This window comes from Sebastes umbrosus, chromosome 22 (genome assembly GCF_015220745.1).
Source record: "Sebastes umbrosus isolate fSebUmb1 chromosome 22, fSebUmb1.pri, whole genome shotgun sequence".
Classification (NCBI taxonomy): Eukaryota; Metazoa; Chordata; class Actinopteri; order Perciformes; family Sebastidae; genus Sebastes; species Sebastes umbrosus.
This window is the reverse complement of record NC_051290.1, coordinates 4,127,338-4,145,729: the sequence shown is the minus strand read 5'-3', so window position 1 is coordinate 4,145,729 and position 18,392 is coordinate 4,127,338. Positions and strand designations below refer to the sequence as shown.

Below are 18,392 nucleotides of genomic sequence, written 5' to 3'. Positions count from 1 at the left end.
ATCAACAACAGAGTCTTGGTGAAGCAAATGAAGATTGCGTTGTAACATCATCCCTAATTAATGATATTACAAGAATATAAAGTCAAGAAAATAATCCAACAAGTTAAAGTAGTAAAAAAGTAATCAAAAATAAGTCACAATTACTAAAATAATGTACTTGAGAATCAAGCGTTAAAGCACTGGTACTTTACTCGAGGATTTCCATTTTCTGAGACATTGTTTGGAAGTACTTCAAAGTTTGTATATTAAACATTTAACGCCTTTACAGAGGAAAAAAAGAACTAGTTAATCTAATTATTTCAATTAAAGCAAGACATTTGGTTGAAAAAAAAAGCAACAAAATCATTTTAGTTTTTAATAATACAGTGTTGTTATTATGACTTTTAAAACATAAAATGAAATCTGTGGGGTTATAACATAATAATAAACTTTTTTTTTAAAGTGACTCAGACCTTGAATATAACCGGAAAATGGGTTTCGTTTTGACCACCACCTGATACTTGCTGTAATACTCCACATGTTAAAGATATCCTTAAAGCAATAGTGCATTAAATGAAATGTTTAAGTAAATAAGTTTACCGTTGTCTCTTTTCTAGGACTGGGGTTTTCTTGTAATCTCTGGATTTTTTTTGCTTTGGAGTGCCTTTAGTTTTTATAGCAGATGGAAGTTGTGGAAAAGAAGCTCTGTGTCTGCACAGGAGGTGTGCTGCCCTTCGTACTACAGACTGGTTTATGAAGACCTTTTGTCAGAGGAGATGAGCTGCCATTTGAAAGAGGAGCTAGGAAAAATAGCAAAAAAGAGAGCAAAAGAACTCTGCAAAGAACATGTTATGACTATTCGAAACCAGGAGCTACCAGAACACGATGACCCCCTTATATTTTATACTTGATGGATGAGGGGTTCCTGTAATGTCAGTAATGATGTCACTGATCCAGTCTCTAGTCACTAGTAGGGCAATGGAGCAATGATTTTTCTCAAGAGTGGATCCCTGGACGCCATTGCACTCACGCATGCACTCAGGTGACACAATACACAGTCCTGTCAATAGTTTTATGCCATCCACTGATCCACAGTTGGTGGCGGTAATGTGCCAAGAATTGCAGTAATGCACAAAGCCAGTGAAGAAAAAAGATTGCTAGCTAGGAAACATGGATGGAAACAATAATAAATAAATAAATAATAGAAGGAAGAAAATTTTAGTCAAGGTGTTTATTAGACGTCAATGACGCACACAATGTGTTAGAGTGAGAAACATTGAATTTGAAATCAGACCTGGTTTACAAAAACTATCCACAGGACATCATTCATTTTGATAATGTTTTGGTTATACATTACGCTTAATTTTCAACATGGGATCCCAATGTTTACAAAGGGAATCCCTGATATATGTATGTATAATATATGTCTAATGTATCTATGTATATATAAAACAAAAGGGAAAAACAGCGTGTGTGTATTTAAGGGACAATAAAATTATAATATTATAATATAATAATACAAAATATAATCAAAAAATAGATTATGTATTTTCATAGATATTGGGCCATTCCGCCCTTTACTTTTAGCATTTTAAGTACATTTTTATGCTAATACGTAAAAATTTGAATGCAGGACTTTTACTTGTAACAGAGTATTTTTACAATGTGGTATTACTAATGTAAGTGTGGACGTTTGTCTGTTACATTAGAAACATTTGAGTATAATACATTTATATATATATATATATATGTGCATTTTGTGTATGCATTTACTGTGTCATAATTAAATGAAAAACTTTACATTTTATAAATATATATATATATTCTGTGTAGTCCAGCAGATGGCAGAATAGGGCTTTTTAAGAATGCTTTCTTATTGTGCACATGTTCATTAACAGAGGTAAAAACAGATACATGGACAATAAAAAAAAAATAAGACAACCCAAAAATAATTAAATATTATATTTCATAATGCCAGAATTTGTGTTATATTGTGTTTGTGTTGTATTATATTCATTTAATAACTTAAAGGTGTTAATGGCTTTTTTGTTTTTAACATTGGGTAAAATGGAGCTATATTGCTTGAATTCATTAAAAAAGTGCAGAAAAGTTGGCTTGTTCCTTGTCCATTTTTTCTTAGGAATATGGAATTTTTCCAAAAATAATAAGTAATTGTATGATATACAGCATGTTGTTTTCAATCTTATCTCAACTAAAATATAGAATAACATCAAATATATTTATTTCAACATTAATTTTAAGTTTCTTTTGCAGAAAATATCCAGCTTGAATCTTTCTATCACAAGTTTTCTATATAATATAAATAATAATAATAAATATTTTGAAAGACACCCCTTTAACCGGAAATGAAATGAGCCGAAGCCACGCCTCTTCCGGTTGACCGCTTGGGACCTTATTTCGAAAAAAAATAATAAAAATAAACTGCGACCTTTTTGAGTTGCAAAATTATCTTTTAAATTGACAAACATCATATATGTGACTAATAGCGCAAATCAAACGGAATTAAAAAAAATATTTATTTATCTCTCTCCGTTGACTACCGGAAAGGGGCTCTCTATTCACCTCAGACCTTCAAAATAAAAGCATACACCTTTAAACGGTTTAAAACTACGGCACAGTAATTCAGTATTTAATCTTCAAGCCTACTTATTGATATCATAAAACTATTATAACGTACATCTGTTACTCTAGAGTCTAGTTTTGCATTCAATTAACATGTGTGGAGACTTACTTTGAAGGGTGCGGGACAGGAAATGGAACCAAACTGCAGGAACCAAGCTGCACGACGTTGCAGCTGGCACACACAACACCCAAACCCAGCTGTGCACAGGTCGTTTTGACAGCTGAAGAAGAAGAGAGAGAGAGACATTAACATTAGTTGGCATAAAGCTAACTTTATAAGGTAAGACTTCACCACATCTACTCAGTGTTAGACAGTGACAGTGGGACAAAGGCATATGGTGTAACAGCAGTCACTTCCTCTGTAGTCATTCATCCAGCCATGACCTTTGCTCCTTTTATTGATACAGTAGGTACAAAGTTTGCCACAGTGTCAGTGTCAGTTCAGTTAGATTAGAAAGAGAACAGTCCATTCTGCTGGAGGGTTTTATAATCTATCTATGTAACTATCTGCATTGCCAGATTTCACTAGGTCACTATGGCTCACTAGGCTTTACTATCATAAAGAGACATTATAGGTAAAAAGAATATATATATATACATATATATATGAGCATTGTGATGAAGGTAATACAGTTTATAGTCTAAGTATATATTATGTAAGTCTAATGCAGTGAGGGCCAAAGTGCAAATGTATTATGGTAGTGTTAGGGTCACATTGAGGGAAAAAACAACTGAGATTTCAAGAATACAGTCATATTATTATGAGAAAAAAGTCGTAATACTATGAGAAAAAAGTCGTAATGTTACGATAAGAAAGTCAAAAATTTATGAGAAAAAAAGTCGTAATATTATGAGAATAAAGTTATAACTTAATGAGAAAAAAGTCAGAAGTTTACAAGAATAAAGTCGTAATATAATAAGAATAAAGTCGTAATATTACGAGTAAAAAGTCGTAATATTATGAGAAAAAAGTCGTAATGTTACGATAAGAAAGTCAGAAGTTTACAAGAAAAAAAGTCGTAATATTATGAGAATAAAGTCATAGCTTTACGAGAAAAAAGTCAGAAGTTTACGAGAAAAAAAGTCGGAATATGAGAATAAAGTCATAATATCACGAGAAAAAATACGTAATATTATAAGTATAAAGTCATAACTTTATGAGAAAAAAAAAGTTGCATGATTCTGAAAACATTTGAGGCGAGAAATCTCTCAAAGAAATACCAAGCACCCAGCTGCTCAGTGGCCAGCAGATCAGACGGTGGTTGTTCTGGGCAGCTTCCAGGTTTGAATGTGTAACTATGTGAATGTGATCAGGGTGTTCCTGAAAAAGAGAGCATTGCACTCAGTGAACCTCTCCCTGAAAAAATAAAGGTTACAAAATAAAGAAATAAATAAAGGGGTGCAGAAGTCTAGTTTTCTCTCAGAACAAAAAATTGTTGCCTCCTGAAGCTTTAACTAAGGGATCTGGATACTTCTTCCACCACTGCTCTCATCTAATTTCCTCCCTCGTTTCTTCCCAGAGAGAGCCTTCTGTCCCTGCATGGTGAACTCCTTCAGTCTGGACACAAGAAGATGGATCATGAAGTGGCCGACGTTCCCAGTGGCCCGCTGGATATCTACAGGAAAAAAGCCTCCTTCAACTGGAAGGACATGCTCCGCTTCATAGACGGAGAGGAAATCATGGCATACAAGGTTAGCGGTCAGCATCAAATGCTCTCTGTCGTTGGGACTATATCTGCATTTTTCTAATAAGTTTAATAGTTATATAAACAACAAGTGCCACTTGTTTTTTCTAAAGATTTGTGGGGGTCATTTTGTCAGATGACAGTGTAGAGGCAGACTGGAAATGAAGGGGTGCATGCATACATTTCGGTTATGTGGCCTATGCGCTAATGTAACCAAGGTGCTCCTGCCATTGGTTTTAAAGCTGTAGTAGCTGTTCCTCTACATGTCCTCTACATTTTCTCTTCTTCTCTGTGCTGCAGCAACATGTGTTCAAGTCACTTGAGGATGACCCTCTGTTTGCCCGTCAGCCCGGTGAAGACATCTCTCTCGAGAAAATGAGAGAGCTGACCTTCCTCAGGTATCAGCAGAGTCTGAAATTAACTTTTTCCCCTGCCTGCCACTCTTGCAAGTATTTTAATTTATCTGCCACTTTTGAAATCTCTGCACTAAATGAAGGAATACAATTTTAGATCTGATGACATTCAATGTTCGATATATTTTACATAAAAAACATTATATATGGGGCAAATTACAGTGTTCAAATTACACCGTAGCTTCTGGGGGGTGGGAGGGTACTGTACACAGTACTGTTCTGTACTTTGTTATTGTCATCTATAGTGGTTATTTGCATAAAAACACACAATTCAAATTATTATGATTATTTTAATATTTGCTTTGATTAAAAAAAAAATCTTGTAAGTTGTTAGAAAGTTAAACAGGTCATAATTCTCTCTCTATTATTTATTTGATATTGATGTGAAAACATCTCGTACAAATAACTGGATTTATTCAAGTTTCTCACCAAAGACTTAATTTGACATCCTGTTATATATCATGTCTTTATCTATATAATGTACATAGAGAAAATAAAGCTTCCTATATAAATCCACAGGGTGAAGCAGCTCTTCCGCTACGACTTCCTGACAGAAGAAGATATGATGGCTAACCCATGGAAGAATATGGTTCTCAGTGATTGTTTCGGCATGTATGACTGGGCCTTGTCGGCTAAGTACACTCTCAACATGTCGGTGAGTGTGCATTGGTGGCGGTGGTGGGAGGTGTGCAAAATGAAACATTGATCATAATGAAAGTAGAGTTGGGTTGATTTCAAGGGGTGGGGAAAAAAATCGATTCACCTACAGTATGTATCGCATTTTGAAATCCATTTTTTAACACCATAATCGATATATTTGCTTCATTTGAGTCTATGCGGAGGTAGAAGGAAGTTACCGCTTTTATTGTTGTAGTCTGAGTAACGTGACGTCATATCCGTTCCGTATCAGTCAACCAAAACAAACCAGCCGGCTGCTAAAAGAAAGTAGAAAACGGCGGAGGTTACGACCTGCACCCTCACATGTTAAATCCAACATGTTAAACACTACACATCCAGTAAAGGATGGAAACACTTTGGGTTTCACACATTGACAGGAAAAGCAAAGCTAGACATCACGGCTAAAGCTGCATGCTAACTCTGTCATGGACAGGAAACGTTATCGTATCGCGGTAACGTGCGGTCAAGCCGGCCGTCGCTCTCATCTCCGTGGTCAAATGTGCCGACGCTACAACTGTAGAGCACCCATATACTAACATTTATGTTAAATGCACTCAAACGGCCCCGATGGAGCTGACTATGGATGGATAAAGAGAACAGAGCTGACGGGAGAGCTAGAGATGGATTTGGTGAAGTTAGAGGAAGTATACACGTGTGACTATGTCTGGTTTTCAAAATAAGGTGTTAACAAAAGGAACTGTATATACAAAATACATCTATGGAAATAAGATTGATTGGATTATATTCACCAGAAGTATAAAACATTACATGTCCCTTAACAATTAAAAGAAAATACCATTAATTTGTGAGGGAAATGACTTTATTCTTTGATTTTTGGGTTGCCGGACATTTTTTTATCAATAAATTATGCCTGACAATGACTGATATATCTGACTTCAGGACATCTCTGACTACATACATGCTGAAAATCAAACATTTTTACTGTATTAATTTATATACTTCCCAGAGTAAAAGTCCCTTGATCCTAGATTTTAGTCAATGTCTCACCCCAGTAAAAGATGCTGAAAACATCTTCTGTTTCAGCTATTTGGAGGGACTATTTTCAAGGCAGGATCAGAGAGACACAGCAAATTTGTTGAAAACACTAAAGACATGACGGTAAGAGTTCAACATTGCCAATAACTCCACCTTTCGGTTGTGTCAGTGCTTCCACATCTAATCTCACTCTAATCTCCGTCACGATGAACTCAGAATTTGCAACGTCCTGTATCTGTTTGTAGACGTATGGCTGCTTTGCACTGACTGAGCTGAGCCACGGCAGCAACACCAGAGCCATGAGGACCACAGCGACATATGACCCCTCCACCCAGGTAAGCACACACGCACAAAATATGTTTGTATAGATGTTAAATTGTAATATGACAGCATAAAATAGCTACAGTAAAGATGTCCTTTTCCTTTATGTCATGTCTTTGCTTTGTTGTTTGTAACACTTTTGGTTGCCGGCAGAGCCATAATCCCATTGGGAACCATTTTGCTGGTTATTTTACTTTGTAAAACTTCACAGGGAAATGTTTGGTAGAATTTGAACTCATGACTTAATTTACCATTTCTAGTTTTCTGGCTACATCCCTGGTTGCAGTAAAACTTTAACTTTCTACTCTGCAGGAGTTTGTGATCAGCTCTCCAGACTTTGAGGCTGCCAAGTTCTGGGTGGGGAACCTGGGTAAGACTGCGACCCATGCAGTGGTCTTCGCTCAGCTCTACACACCTGACCAGGTGTGCCATGGCCTGCACTCCTTCGTAGTGCCGGTAAGACTCTCCGTTACACTCCACATTCGACCGCTGACCAAGTTACAGTTGGTTATTATCAGACGCTGTGATCTGATGTGACGCCATCTCAGAAAACACAGTGTTACCCAGTGCAGTGATAAAGTTATAAAGTATAAAGTCAAACTGATTATTCACAAATCCACTTTTTAACAAGGATGCTTTTACATCCGCCAGCCAGAGGTAAGGTGAATAATTGTAAAATAGAAATAGAGATCATCGTGTTAACTTATTGTGGACCAGAGAAACTAGTTATTGTGTTTAATCATGTACCGTAGTAGTGTTGTTTTTGTACAGAGATGCCACTGAGATTTGTCACATCTAGTAAATCTATAACCATTGTACTGCAGGTGAGAAATCCCAAGACCCTGCTGGCTCTGCCTGGTGTTCTGGTTGGAGACATAGGCAAGAAGCTGGGCCAGAACGGGCTGGATAACGGGTAGGTGACAGCAGAGGGAGGGAGAGAGACGTTTTCTAGTTTTTAGCGGCTTTTTCCTCCAATTTGCTGAGGCTCTATCGCCCCCTGGTGACCCCCAAAGGGGACTGGTCACTTTGAAAACCTACAGTTCTAAAGGCCACAGAGAGCACTCAGCGGAGTATATGGGAACATTTTCTGTTTCACAGCTGACAACTCTACAAAAGAATAAAGCTCAATTGGGTATAAAAAAAGAAAACAAACTGTCTGTGGAGCAGCTCCAGACAAGTTTGAGATTTACTTTTCTGGTTTCTGGCTTTGAGAGAGAGTAGATCATGTTCACTAATATTGATTTTCTAGGCCATGGAGATAATAATGTGTTCCCCTTTAAGTTTCCTTAAGAAATACAGTAACACTAGAATTTTCAGTGTCTGTAACCAAAGGTATTTTTTCTCTTCAGGTTTGCTTTGTTTCATAATGTGAGGATCCCTCGGGAGAATCTACTGAACAAGACTGGAGACGTTACTCCTGATGGCCGCTACGTTACGCCATTCAAGGTGAGTCAAATTCACACAGGTGGCACAAAGAATGCATTCCAATTAAAGTTTTTTTTTCAAACAACTGAATAAACAAAATGCAGCAGGCCTCCTTTAACTGTTCAGCAGTCAAACGCCGTCTTCACATTATGGCTGCTTTCTTTTCACTGCTGCAGTGATTTAATGAGCTCTCAGGGGCCAAATCCATATGGATGTGGTGAGAAGATGGCTGGTAATGACAACCAGGCCTGGAAAAATTCCTCTGGTACCCCATGAGAGGTGTAAATAGCAAGGACAGTCCAGAGGGCTGTACTACGAAGCTAGCTGAGCGGGTCAGCCAGCTAGCTTTGGGCGTAAAGCTTCAGTAGGCAGCAAGTTTTTGGCATCATTGGGCAAAAATTCCATAATAACCTTTCAGCATAATGTAATTAATATATATATACATATATATATGGCATATCTGTAAAGGGGAGACTCGTGGGTACCCATAGAACCCATTTTCATTCACATATCTTGAGGTCAGAGGTCAAGGGACCATGTCATGCCAGTTTTTCCTTTCGCATAAGTTTGGAGCTTTATTTACCCTTCTTCCTGACAAGCTAGTATGACATGGTTGGTACCGATGGATTCTTTAGGTTTTTCTAGTTTCATATGATACCAGGATCTTCACTCTAGCTTTAACCTCTACCTTGAGCCCGCTACAACCACCAAAAGATTGATTGCGTTGTCTTTCCTCTCCTTCAGGATCCCAACAAGCGCTTCGGGGAGTCTCTTGGTGCCCTGTCAGGTGGCAGGGTGGGCGTCACCAGGATGGCTCTTACCAACCTGAAGCTGGCTATGATCATCGCCATCCGCTTCTCAGCCACCAGGAGACAGTTTGGACCCAAAGAAACGGAGGAGATTCCCGTTTTGGAGTACCAGTTACAGGTCAGGATAGAGGGAGTGGATCTGAGAGTACCTTGTCAAAGTTAACAGAGGGTATCTAAAGCCACGTCACAACACTTATTGTTTCGTTATGTTGTACATCTCTCACGTCTTTCTTCAGCAATGGCGTCTGATCCCGTACCTGGCAGCAGCGTATGCTCTTGAACACTTCAGCAAGTCCATCTTCATGAACTTTGTTGAGTTCCAGATGGGACAGATGATGAGGGACAAGAGTGAGAGACAAGTGAGTTAAGACGAGGTGCACGTGTGTGTGTCTATATCCAGAGTATCATACTGTATAAACTACAGTCTTATATGCGTGTTGTGTGTGTGTTTTGCAGGCAGAGATGGGCAGGGAGATCCACGCCATAGGCTGCTCCAGTAAACCACTGGCCTCGTGGATCGCTCAGAGGGCGATCCAGGAGTGTAGGGAGGCGTGCGGTGGACATGGATACCTGGCCAGTGAGTCTCTCACATACAGATACTCACACTCACACACACACGCACACACGCACACACACACTCAGAGACCTAACTACCTTCTCTGTCTTTCAGTGAACCGGCTGGGTGATCTGCGTAATGACAACGACCCAAACTGCACATATGAAGGAGACAACAACGTGTTGCTGCAACAGACCAGCAACTACCTGCTCAGCTGGCTCCAAGCTAAACGCCGCGGTCAGTCCCCGACACACCAGCGTTGGTTTGTTTGTTTGTCTGTCTGTCTGTCTGTCCTTCTGTTAGCAGGATTACTCTAAAAGTTTGTGATGGATTTTAATGAAATTTTTGGAGGGGTGGGATGTGGCACAATGAACAATCCATTAGATTTTGGTGGCGATCCAGATCATGATCCGAGTTTCAGGAATTTTTTTAAGGATTCCGATCAGCCTGAGTGTTAAGACCACAGGGTATAACACATGCACAGTGTAGCTGATGACCCCTCCTTCTTCCTTCTTCTTCGAGCAGAGAGATAAGTGTGTGGATGTGTGTGCGGGAGCTGCTCTCCGTCCGCGGGGAGAAAGAACAAAGCGGTAGATGACGGGATGAGAGACAACGTAGTGTAACGTTATACAGACATAACAAGGCTGCTGAATGAGAGAGGCATCCGCCGATACGTTACACAGAAACACACCATGTTAATAATAAGCCTACCACCTCATGGTACTGCCAGCTGTGAGCTGTGATCTGTTTTTAAAGTCACACACCTTGGCGGAGGTCTGCGCTCTCCGAGTGCCATTCTAGTTACAAGCTTTTATTGTCAGTTATCGGGGTGGTGACGAGAGGTAGAGCTGTAGTTCACTTCAAATGGCATAAATCACTTATTGGTGATTGACATGATATTCTCCAGTTGCTAGTGCTGACACGCCTGTGTTGTCTGGTTTCAGATGGTGTGCGGATTGAGTCTCCTCTTCACACTGTGGACTTCCTGGAGGACTTCCACAAGATCATGGACAGCAAGTTTACAGCAAGAACGATGGAGGAGTGTATGGACTCTACAGGTACAAATATACATTTAACCAGTTTCTACTGACTGCATGTCTTAAAGTGATTTCTCAGTCTAACCTAGTGATAATATCCTCCTTGTTCCATCATATCAGTGCCGCTGGCAGCCTATAAGTGGCTGGTGTGTTTCCTGCTGGAGGAGAGCCAGAACAGGCTGCAGCAGCAGAGGGCCTTGGGGAAGGATGATTTTGAAGCCCGCAACAACAGCCAGGTGAGACGCACACATCTTCCTTCTTCCTTCTTGTTGTCCATCGGGTTCCAATGATGACTTTTGTTTGTTATGAGTCCTTTGATGGCTGTAGAGTCCAATGTGGGATGCACACTAAGGCCCTGTTCAGACCTGGTATTAACATGCAGTGATCTTGTCGCAGAGGACGGTAAACCAAACAAAATTTTGACGAGGAATCCGTCAGTACCAGCTATATCATACTAGCATGTCACGAAGGAGGGTAAATAACGCTCCAAAGGAAAAACTATCATGGTGACTTTCAAAGGGATCCCTTGACCTCTGACCTCAAGATATGTGAATTAACAGACATGCCCACTTTATGACATAGTCATAGTCAAGTCAACACACTGACAGCTGTTGTTGCCTGTTGGGTTGCAGTTTGCCATGTTATGATTTGAGCATATTTTGTCATGCTAAATGCAGTACCTGTGAGGGTTTCTGGATCAATATCTGTCATTGTTTTGTGTTGTTAATTGATTTCCAATAATAAATATATACATACATTTGCATAAAGCAGCATATTTGCCCACTCCCATGTTGATAAGAGCATTAAATACTTGTCAAATCTCCCTTTAAGGTACATTTTGAACAGATACAAAATGTGCGATTAATCACGAGCAGAAATAAAAGCATGCTACAAATGTAACCCCTATATGTGTGTGTGTGTGTGTGTGTGTGTGTGTGTGTTTAGGTGTATTACTGTCGCTCCCTGGCCATCGCCTACATAGAACACAACTGCCTCCAGAGGTTTCATGATCTGACTACCGATGTGGACACACCAGCTGGTCTCAGACCTGTACTAAGCAAGCTGTGTGCCCTGTACGGGCTGTGGAGCCTCAGCAACCACACGGCCACACTTTACCAGGGTGTGTAACTGTACTCTGTACTCTGCTTGCATCAATCTAGATAACACACTCCCATCGTGTTGGTATTTGTAACACAGTTTTGCTCCCGTACAGGTGGTTACCTGAGTGGAAAGAAGCCCACAGAGTTGATCCAGACGGCCATTCTCACTCTCTGCTCCCAGGTACACAAACATTTCCTCCTCTGGATTTCCTAGTTACACTGTTTTATACTATTTTATAGTGTTAATTGTTATTAGCTCCCTTCTTGTGTCCTCCCATACTTCCCATCTTCATGAAACTGAATGAAGTTGTAAACTGAAGTTCTAGCTCTGGTATATGCTTGACTTTAACCTGATGTGCTCTGTCTGTCTGTGTGTTTCCTCCAGCTGAAGGATGACGCAGTAACATTGGTGGATGTTTTTGCTCCTCCTGATTTCTTTGTCAACTCACCTATTGGCTATGCTGACGGACAGGTAAAGACATACAGTACATATGGCGAGCCATTTTAACATTTAATAGCTAGACAGAATATTCATTAGAGATATCTGCAACGTCATTTTGCATTTTTAGAGTCAAAACTCTAATTCTAAATCTAAATCAAACATACTGTGGCGCTGCACTGCAGTCTAATGGCTTTATAAAGTGTGTCTGGAGACAATAAATCTACAATACGCTGTAAATTTCTACCACAACTCTCTAAAGAACAAAGCTCTCGTTGGCCACAGATTCCTTGATGATGAGCTTTTTCTATTTCATGTCATTTTCTAACTATCTGATCGACAGCGGCCCCTGAACCACTCGTCTCACAGTCGGCTGCACATAGAGACCAATGTTACGTGTCCAGCTCGGAGGACGGCTCGTTTTGATTAAAATTAGGTCGTAGCTCATTGGCTACCTTACTACGGTTTATGACTAGAACAACTTGACACACAGTGCTGAGCTGCATCTCAAATTAATCTTCAGGTTCTCAGCTTTCAGATGATGTACACCACTTCTATGTGACATCTACTGTTGACCTGCTATCTCCCCCTAAAGACCCCCCTAAAAAAAAGACAAAAATGGGTCTATTGTGGGTCTCAGTGTTAATAATATATTTTTGTAAGTTGTACAAGTATAGATTTGTATACATTGTAAGTGTTTAATGTTAAAGTGGACTGTGAACTCTGCACACAAACCAACACTCATCACAGTGACTCAATAGCAAGTCAGAGTTGTTTCTCCCTCTCCATTCCCATGCAGTCCCACCCTGGGACATTTAGTCAGTAGGTTAAGTCTCTTTACTGGAAGAAGACTGCAGAGCTTTGGCTGCCGTCTCTCCTTCTTCCAGGAAAACTCATCAAGCGTTGTGTTTGGTCATAAATTGTCTTTGTCAGTTGTTGACAATGACCCTCTCTACGCTGTCTGAGAACTTCCTCCTTCATAAGACCGGCTCAACTCATGTTTGTTTTGCCTGAGAAATGAAGACGTCATGCAGACCCACCGCGTATTCTGTTACTCTGTTAGTCAGCCTCAGGGTTTGTCAAGTTTGTTTTTGCAGCAATATTGGTCCTAGATGTTTTATCTGTAATAATCTGCAAGTTTGAGAAAGTTTATGGTTAAATACCGCCGACTACCATTCTGTCTCGACTTTATTACTTTTGTCCTTCATCCTCCTTACTTGAAAAACATTTTCAAGTCATGTTTCTTTGGAGGGTCTTAACCCTCTGAGACCCACAATAGACCCATTTTTAGGGGGGTACAGGTGGTCTTTAGGGGGGGGATAGCAGGTGAACAGTAGATGTCACATAGAAGTGGTGTACATCAATGTTTTTTTAGTTTCATAAGATATCTGTACCTTCACTCTAGCTCTACAACTGAACCTGCTGCAGCCTCTGAAATACACTAAAGTCGGTCTCAGAGGGCTAATTAAGGATAAAGTCAGATATGAAGCATTAGAAGAAGGGCAGATGACTAATGGACAGAACTTAGAAGAAAAAACTTTACCAGGCAACAAAGTTTGCCTCATGCGACCGTGGTGTAGTTTGTTTATAGCCTAACGTTAGCTTTTTACGACTGCATTCACAATTCAAAAATCATAAAAGTGGTGTTCATTTGTGAAGATTATCTTGCTGAACAAATCTCATAAACGTGTGTTTGCCACAATAATTCAAAACCCAGTGTAAAAATCACATTGGCTTTTTAATCGAGGGAACCAGGGCGATGCTAATTTCCTGGTTGGCCAACAAAAATCATCCCTGGAGCACTCTATAGTTATGAAACAACAACACGGAGGCTCCATAGTCCAACCCAAGACGGCAAATTATATTACTCCTTTCAACCAGCGTAGACCAGATCCACTCCTTCCATTCTTCCCTTTCACAATAAAAGCCTTAGACATATAACATTCACAGGCGAGTATTTCACATTTTTGTTTCATTTATTCATCAACCCCTAGCGTGTAAAGGCTTTAAGACCAGATGCCTAATAATGTAGGATCCTGATCATTTCTGTTGATATTGGCATGTAGTGGTCTATATTACAAAACAAATTAGCTGCGTATCAAATTACCAAAAAACAACTAATACACAATTAATATGGGGCCTTTGGGGCACCTTGAGGCCCAAAGGGAGTTGCCTGCTTGGATAATAGTCATCATCATCATAATGTATGATTAATCTTAATTATATCTGCGGTAGTAAACATGGGTCATGTCTTTGTAATCGTCCTTCCTGTAAACTTTTAACAACAACACCATGACAGTATAATGAAGCAGAAATACCATCAAAATAACACCTAAAGATAAACAGTGTGAAGTCAGAGTTACTCAGCCAAGTTTCTCAGCAAGGCGTCTGTGAACGCTGTGATATCCACAGATTAATTGACATGTAACCACATTAACAAACTTCCTGTTCCCGCTGCGGTCGCATCTAAATACAAAGTGAGGTTTCAGAGCCATAATTCATCAAATTGGTTTGGGTTGTTTGTGTGAAATCAGGAAGCGATGAGACATTTGGAAAGGCCAGTAGTGTGTTTATAGTGTCCTCAAGATGATAGCTTTGTCTCTTCTTGTGGTCGGTGTGGATCCAAAAAGCACTTTGATTGCCGGTTTTAGACAGGAATTGATGATGACAGCTCGGATTATAACAGGGAGGGAACGCTCTCGTATCAAAACATGACGTGAAGATGATGTCCACATGTCCACCACAACCAAAAGGTCACAGGTTCAATCCCCTTTTCTTCAGTGTGATCAACGATATTCATCAGTCCTTCCTGTCCAGTATTCTAGCAGAATGAGGTCTTTTTAAGCTATATATTATATGGAGAGTGGAATAGGTTACAAGAAACAGATGATTGGAAATGGATCATGACTTCTTTGTCAACAGCTATCACATAAAGACCTCTTCTCTGAACCGTCTCTTTGTTTCTCCTTCACGTAGCTTTACAAGAACCTGTGGTCGACAATGATGCAGGGCAGCCAGGTGCTGGAGCGGCCGTCCTGGTGGAAAGAGTTCAGCTCAGACAAGCCAGTGGTCGGATCCCTCCGCCCGAAACTCTAGAGTCCGCTCTCGACTGCAATCCTGGACATGTGTCTGGAGTGTCCGGAGTGTAAAACGTGTGTTTCCAACTGTGCAATTTAAAATGTGATGTCCTTATGTACAACCTTTTGCCAAAACCCCCACAGTGCAACACTGCACCTCAGTTAACGCACAATATTCTAAGTGTCAGAGCCAGTCTGTGCCTATAATAATTCCATTGTACGATACATTTCTGATATACAGTGCCCTCAAATACCCGTTGACATATTTTTTTGTCACTACAAATGCGTTGCAAGAAGTGATGACTTTTAGGATTTCAGTTGGACACCACACTTCATGGATATAAGGATATATTGATCAAAGAATTGCTGGATATCTGCTTTAAAGCTTTGTGTGTCACAGGAATTCAATCACTGACCAACACTATCATCTGTTCTATAAAAGGTAAACTCTGATTAAGTGAATCATACATGTGAATAATAATCTTTTCCGTCCTTAACACAGCAATAATGCTATTTTAAAATAGCAAAGAAGTAAATATCAACCAAGGGCTACGAATTATCTACTGTAAGTGATTTTTTTAGATTTATTGTATTTCATATGGGATGTAATTATATAATAATGAAGCTGAAAATTGTGTTCATCTGTAGATATGACCCTGTAAAGAATGATCACAGTTCTTCTAGTACAGCGTTTTGATATTTAACACAATGCAAATTAAATATATTTACTAATACAACTTTGTTTTGTTTTTGTTTTTTAAACCAAATCTAAGATCTGTACAGTATATGTTGTGCTCCAGTGAATCCTGAAAGACTTTAAAGGGGACATTTAGGATAAGGAAGAAAACATCAGGAAAAACCAGGAACACTAATATTAGAAATGGTTGGGTCGCTTGCCTCAGGGGACAAAGTCGAACTGGCACAGAGACTAAATCCACTGAGGACGTGAGGATGATTAAGTGCAGGTGAAACCAATCAGGGATGGATAGGTAATCACACAGATGGGAAACACACAAGGGCAGGAAGTGAAGGAGAGGAGGTAAGTGACGCAAAATAAAAACATCAAAAAAATCTTCAAAATTAACATAATTTGTATTTATTATTAAAATAATAAATCATACACCAGCATCTTGGTAAAGAACCTTCAAAATTCATAGAATTTATTTATTATTAAGATAATAAATCATACACCAGCAAGTTAGTAAAACATCTTCAAAATGAACAGAATTTCTTTTATTTATTATTAAAATAATAAATCATACACCAGCATCTTGGTAAAAAATCTTCAAAATTAACAGAATTTGTATTTATTATTAAAATAATAGATCATACACCAGCAACTTAGTAAAAAATCTTCAAAATTCACAGAATTTTTTATTTATTAATAAAATAATAAATCATACACCAGTACCTTGGTAAAAAAAATCTTCAAAATTAACAGAATTCAAGTGTAAACCTTTTTAATGCAGCCAAAAGTTGGTCAAAATGTAATTCCAGTACATCCCTAGTTAACATATTAATATTGTGATAAATTATATTCTTATGTAAACCAGTTTCCACAGGTTGAATATATAAAAAATATAGATTTATTTATGTCTTTATTGTATATAATGGTAAGACACTTCTTTATTTTATCCTTTATATATATATATATATACACTAACATTTATGCAATACACATTTATTATATATGTGTATATCAGGAAAAATATATCTGACATATATGCATATATATGTGGTGACTTATATGTGCATCACATATATAGACATATACACTATATAGTTTACATATTTGGTCATATATCAGATGAATGTATGGGTTACTCACAGTCTCTCTGCAGTCAGCCTGGATGTAGGAACCGCTAACCAACTTCACTGTCCTCCTCTCAGTTTGATGAATAAAATAAAACAAGAACAACCGAAACAAGAGGCCGAACTTAAACTATTCATTTAACTTTTCTCTCTAGGAGGTGTTTACCTCTCAGGAGCAAAAACATCACTTCGTCACCATGGTAACAGCGCAGCTTAGCAACGGCTACACAGCTTAGCAACGGCTACATAGCAACCAGCGTTAGCAGCTAGCATCCTCTTGGTAAAGTCCTTCCTCGTCGTCTTTTCCCGGATACAAGATGACCGCACTAACCGGCACTTTGAGGCGCAACTACCGCGGTTGTAACGAACAAGACTTGTGCGATTATAAAGCGGTTTGAAGACGTTTTTCTCTTCCAGCAGCAGAAGCTCCGTTAGCAGCTGCGTCCAACAGCCGCCATTCTCTCTCCTCACACCGTGACCGTGAGCTGGTTCCGGCAGCTGATTGGCTGATTGGCTGATTGGCTCATGGTGCCTTCAAATGAAACTCCTGAACTCGTAATTTACTGGTGCTTTCAATTGATGGTGTTTAATAATCTCATTTATCCAATTTGTTAGCAACCGCCTTTTTTAAAGACACATAAAGGCTTCAAAATTCACGAGTTGGGTATTTATTGACCTATTTTATATTGTAGAACAAAACGTTAAAATCTCTTTAGCTTGTGTTAACCACAGACCTTAAATCAGGCATCTAGGGCCACATTGAGGAAAAAAAAATCGGAGATTTCGACAATAAAATCAGAAGTTTACAAGAAAAAAGTCGTAATATTATAAAGTAGTCATTTTACGTGTTATTTTATTTTTTCTCGTAAAGTTATGACTTTTTTTTCTCTTTTCTCGTAAAGTTATGAAATTTTTTTACTCGTAAAGTTATGACTTTATTCTCGTAATATTACAAATTTTTTTCTCGTGAAGTTATGACTTTTTTTCTCGTAAAGTTATGACTTTATTCTCGTAATATTACAAATTTTTTTCTCGTGAAGTTATGACTTTTTTTCTCGTAAAGTTATGACTTTATTCTCATAATATTACAACTTTTTTTCTCGTAAAGTTATGACATTTTTTTACTCGTAAAGTTATGACTTTATTCTCGTAATATTACAAATTTTTTTCTCGTGAAGTTATTACTTTTTTTTCTCGTAAAGTTATGACTTTATTCTCATAATATTACAACTTTTTTTCTCGTAAAGTTATGACATTTTTTTTCCTCGTAAAGTTATGACTTTATTCTCGTAATATTAAAAAAAAATTCTCGTGAAGTTATGACTTTTTTTCTCGTAAAGTTATGACTTTATTCTCATAATATTACGCCTTTTTTCTCGTAAAGTTATGACTTTATTCTCGTAATATTACGACTTTATTCTC

At 38.6% G+C, this 18,392-nt stretch overlaps 1 protein-coding gene and 1 long non-coding RNA gene across 4 annotated transcripts; one reads left to right on the top strand and one right to left on the bottom strand.

Annotated features, from left to right (window-relative positions):
- Positions 1–649: 649 nt before the first annotated feature.
- On the bottom strand, positions 650–17,454 carry LOC119481250. Its single transcript, XR_005205146.1, has 3 exons — positions 16,987–17,454; positions 2,732–2,843; positions 650–779 (listed from the first exon to the last, which is right to left on the bottom strand). It is a non-coding gene; the product is annotated as an uncharacterized LOC119481250 (long non-coding RNA).
- Positions 2,781–15,895, top strand: acox3 (acyl-CoA oxidase 3, pristanoyl). Of its 3 annotated transcripts, none has more exons than XM_037758010.1 (19): positions 2,784–2,902; positions 4,180–4,314; positions 4,608–4,705; positions 5,240–5,375; positions 6,443–6,517; positions 6,640–6,729; positions 7,028–7,171; positions 7,540–7,628; positions 8,065–8,161; positions 8,885–9,067; positions 9,186–9,308; positions 9,406–9,526; positions 9,620–9,742; positions 10,450–10,563; positions 10,663–10,778; positions 11,488–11,662; positions 11,756–11,823; positions 12,028–12,114; positions 15,058–15,895. In XM_037758010.1, the coding sequence occupies exons 2-19, from the start codon at positions 4,195–4,197 to the stop codon at positions 15,175–15,177; spliced, it is 2,079 nt and encodes a 692-aa protein (XP_037613938.1). In that variant the 5' UTR covers positions 2,784–2,902; positions 4,180–4,194; the 3' UTR covers positions 15,178–15,895. The 3 variants fall into 3 exon arrangements, with proteins under 3 accessions (XP_037613940.1, XP_037613938.1, XP_037613939.1); XM_037758011.1 differs by having other exon boundaries at positions 2,787–2,902; positions 4,143–4,314; XM_037758012.1 differs by lacking the exons at positions 11,488–11,662; positions 11,756–11,823; positions 12,028–12,114; positions 15,058–15,895 and adding an exon at positions 10,939–10,980 and having other exon boundaries at positions 2,781–2,902.
- Positions 17,455–18,392: the final 938 nt, after the last annotated feature.